The sequence below is a fragment of the Calidris pugnax genome, unplaced genomic scaffold, assembly GCF_001431845.1.
Source record: "Calidris pugnax isolate Ruff unplaced genomic scaffold, ASM143184v1 scaffold778, whole genome shotgun sequence".
In the NCBI taxonomy this organism is placed as follows: domain Eukaryota; kingdom Metazoa; phylum Chordata; class Aves; order Charadriiformes; family Scolopacidae; genus Calidris; species Calidris pugnax.
In genome coordinates, this window is record NW_015091583.1 from 721 (window position 1) to 5,160 (window position 4,440).

At 61.9% G+C, this 4,440-nt stretch overlaps 1 protein-coding gene across 1 annotated transcript; it reads left to right on the forward strand.

Annotated features, from left to right (window-relative positions):
- Positions 1-1,452: 1,452 nt before the first annotated feature.
- On the forward strand, positions 1,453-4,432 carry SEMA4C (sema domain, immunoglobulin domain (Ig), transmembrane domain (TM) and short cytoplasmic domain, (semaphorin) 4C; the record flags this gene model as incomplete). Its single annotated transcript, XM_014961799.1, has 4 exons — positions 1,453-1,568; positions 1,657-1,814; positions 3,416-3,486; positions 3,580-4,432. Coding segments are annotated over 4 exons (1,172 nt in total), but the record flags the coding sequence as incomplete, so codon positions are not given.
- Positions 4,433-4,440: the final 8 nt, after the last annotated feature.

Below are 4,440 nucleotides of genomic sequence, written 5' to 3' on the forward strand. Positions count from 1 at the left end.
GGGGGACACCCCGGGGGGTGGGGATGGATGGAGGGGATGGTGCCCCCGGCTTGGGGACAGGAGTGCCACCCTGGCACCAGTATATGTCATAGGGACTGCCACCATGATACTGGTGCCCACCTTGGGGACAGGAGTGCCACCCTGGCACCAGTATACGTCTTGGGGACTGTCACCCTGGCACTGGTTTTGGGGACAGGAGTGCCACCCTGGCACCAGTATTTATTTTGGGGACTGCCACCATGGTACTGGTACCCATTTTGGGGACAGGAGTGCCACCCTGGCACCAGTATATGTCTTGGGGACTGCCAGCCTGGCACTGGTTTTGGGGACAGGACTGTCTGCCACCCTGGCACTGGTGCCCACCATGGGGACAGGACTGCCACCCTGCCACTGGTTTTGGGGACAGGAGTGCCACCCTGGCACCAGTATTCATCTTGGGGACTGCCACCGTGGTACTGGTGCCCACCATGGGGACAGGACTGCCACCCTGCCACTGGTTTTGGGGACAGGAGTGCCACCCTGGCACCAGTATACGTCATAGGGACTGCCACCGTGATACTGGTGCCCACCATGGGGACACCACTGTCACCCTAGCACTGGTGCCCACCTTGGGGACAGGAGTGCCACCCTGGCACCAGTATACGGCTTGGGGACTGCCACCATGGTACTGGTGCCTGTTTTGGGGACAGGACTGCTGCCCTGGCACTGGTTTTGGGGACAGGAATGCCACCCTGGCTCTGGTGCCCACCATGGGGACAGGAGTGCCACCCTGGCACCAGTATACGTCATAGGGACTGCCACCGTGATACTGGTGCCCACCATGGGGACACCACTGTCACCCTAGCACTGGTGCCCACCTTGGGGACAGGAGTGCCACCCTGGCACCAGTATACGGCTTGGGGACTGCCACCATGGTACTGGTGCCTGTTTTGGGGACAGGACTGCTGCCCTGGCACTGGTTTTGGGGACAGGAATGCCACCCTGGCTCTGGTGCCCACCATGGGGACAGGAGTGCCACCCTGGCACCAGTATACGTCATAGGGACTGCCACCGTGATACTGGTGCCCACCATGGGGACACCACTGTCACCCTAGCACTGGTGCCCACCTTGGGGACAGGAGTGCCACCCTGGCACCAGTATACGGCTTGGGGACTGCCACCATGGTACTGGTGCCTGTTTTGGGGACAGGACTGCTGCCCAGAAAGAGTGGTCAGACACTGGAAGAGGCTGCCCAGGGAGGGGGTTGAGTCACCATCCTTGGATGAGTTTAAGAGTCGTTTAGATGTGGTGTTGGGGGATATGGTGTAGGGGAGAACTTTGTAGAGTTGATGGTTGGACTCGATGATCCCAAGGGTCTTTTCCAACCTGAATGATTTTATGATTCTATGATTCTCTGAGGGGGGACACGGCGGGTGTGGGGACGTCCCTCACCACCCCCCATGTCCCCCCAGGTGACGGTTGGGTGCACAAGGCCTTGAACCTGGGCTCTCGTGTCCATCTGGTGGAGGAGCTGCAGGTTTTTGAACCAGCACAACCCGTGGAGAGCCTGGTCCTGGCCGGGCGGAAGGTGAGGGGTGTCCATGGGGATGAGGGGTGGGCCCCCTGGGGTGTCTTGTCACCTCAGCCCGTGTCACCTCACCCCCTGTCCCTTGCAGAAGCTGCTCTTCGCTGGCTCCCGTTTCCAGGTGGCCCAGTTGCCCCTGGCCGACTGCGGCCGTTACCAGTCGTGCACGGACTGTGTCCTGGCCCGGGATCCCTACTGCGCCTGGAGCCGCAACGCCAGCCTCTGCGTCCGCACCGACGGCCTCAATGGGTAAGGGGGGGCTCCCCGGGGACTTGGGGGGGGTCACCCCACTGCGGCACCAGCTCCTCCCGTCACCTCCTGGTGCCTCCGTCACCTCTGGGTCCTCTCCTTCACCTCTGAGTCCGGGGGGGGTCACCACCACATAACCTCTGGGTTTCCCCATAACCTCCGTGTTCCCTCCTTCATCTCCTGGTCCCCTCCTTCACCTCCTGATTCCCCCCATCATCTCTGGGTCCCCTCTTTCATCTCCGGGTCCCCTCCTTCACCTCTGGGTCCCCCCTTCACCTCCAGGTCCCCTCCTCACCTCTGGGTCCCCCTCATCACCTCTGGGTCCCCTCTGTCACCTCTGGGTCCCCCTCATCACCTCTGGGTCCCCTCTGTCACCTCCAAGTTCTCTCCTTCATCTCTGGGTCCCATCTTTCACCTCCAAGTCCTCTCTTTCATCTCTGGGTCCCCTCCTCACCTCCAAGTCCCCCTCATCACTTCTGGATCCCCCCATCACCTCCAAGTCCTCTCCTTCACCTCTGGGTCCCCCCTGTCATATTTTGGGGACTGCCACCATGGTACTGGTACCCATTTTGGGGACAGGAGTGCCACCCTGGCACCAGTATATGTCTTGGGGACTGCCACCGTGGTACTGGTGCCCACCATGGGGACAGGACTGACTGCCACCCTGGCACTGGTGCCCACCATGGGGACAGGAACATCACCCTGGCACCAGTATTCATCTTGGGGACTGCCACTGTGGTACTGGTACCCGTTTTGGGGACAGGAGTGCCACCCTGGCACCAGTTCTCTCCTTCATCTCTGGGTCCCATCTTTCACCTCCAAGTCCTCTCTTTCATCTCTGGGTCCCCTCCTCACCTCCAAGTCCCCCTCATCACTTCTGGATCCCCCCATCACCTCCAAGTCCTCTCCTTCACCTCTGGGTCCCCCCTGTCACCTCTGGCTCCCCTCCTCACTTCCAGGTCCCCCCCGTCACCTCTGGGTGCCCTCCTTACCTCTGGGTCCCCTCCTTCACCTCTGGGTCCCTCCTCACCTCCAGGTCCTCTCCTTCACCTCTGGGTCCCCTCCTCACCTCTGGGTCTCCCCATCACCTCTGAGTCCCCCCCATCACCTCCAGGTCCCCTCCTTGCCTCCAGGTCCCCTTCATCACTTCTGGGTCCCCTCCTTCACCTCCAGGTCCCCACATCACCTCCGGGTCCTCTCCATCGTTTCTGGGTCCCCTCCTCACCTCCAGGTCCCGTCCTCAACTCTGCGTACCCTCCTTCACCTCCAGGTCCCCCCCATAACCTTCAGGTCCCCCTCATCACCTCCGGGTCCCCTCTGTCACCTCCAGGTCCCCTCTGTCACCTCTGGGTCCCCTCATCACCTCCGAGTCCTCTCCTTCACCTCTGGGTCCCCTCTGTCACCTCCGGGTGCCCTCCTTACCTCTGGGTCCCCTCCTTATCATCTCTGGTTCCCCTCTGTCATCTCTGGGTCCCCTTCTTCACCTCTGGGTCCCTTCTCATCTCCAGGTCCTCTCCATCCCCTCTGGGTCCCCTCTGTCACCTCCAGGTCCCCCCATCACCTCAGTGTCCCCTCCTCACCCCTGTCACCTCCTCCCTCAGGTCCCAGCTGGTCCAGGACGTTCTGAGCTCCGACACCCGTGCCTGCACCCTCCCCCAGGTGGCCAAGCAAGGTGAGACCCCCCAACAAACCCCCAAAAATGCCAACATGGAGCCGGGAGACAGGGTGACACCCCCTTCCTGACTCCTCATCCCCTCTCCCACAGGACCCATCACCCCCAAAAACGTGACGGTGGTGGCCGGCACCGACCTGGTGTTGACTTGTCGCTTGGGTTCCAACCTGGCCCAGGCTCTGTGGACCTTTGAAGGCCGGGCTCTGGTGGCCCAACAGGCTCTGGTCCTACAAGATGCCCGTTTACGGGCTCTGGTGGTCCCGGGGGCCGGTGCCCAACACAGCGGCACGTACCGTTGTTTTTCGGAGGAGCAAGGTGCCCGTTTGGGTGGTGAGGTGTACCAGGTGGCCGTTTTGGCGGGGAACGTGGTGCCCATGGAGACACGGGCACCTTTGGAGAGTTTGGGGCTGGTGTGGGTGGTGGCCGTTTGCTTGGGCGCCCTGTGCTTGGTGTTGCTCTTGGTGGTGCTCTCCCTTTGGCGACGTTTACGGGAGGAACTGGGCAAAGGGAGCAAAGCCATCGAGAGCACCTTGGTGTATCCCATCGAGTTGCCCAAGGAACCCCCCAGCCCCCGTTTCGTCCCCAGCGCCGCTTCCGATTCGGATGAGAAACTTTGGGATCCGGCCAGTTATTATTATTCCGACGGTTCCCTCAAAATCGTGCCGGGGCACGCCGCTTGTCGCAACGGTGGGCCACCACTTGCCACCTCCCCCCCTGCCCCCATCCCCGGGCAACCTCTCCATTCTCCAACCCGTATCCACTTGGGTCCATTGAGGGGTTCTTCTTCCAACGGGTACATCCGCCTGGCGCTGGGTGCCGAGGAGCGCCCACCCTGCGCCGATTTAGCCGAGGAGCTGCGCCGCAAACTCCAGCAGCGCCAACCTCTGCCCGATTCCAACCCCGAGGAGTCCTCGGTCTGAGCTTCCTCCCATCCTCCCCACCACCACCACCATC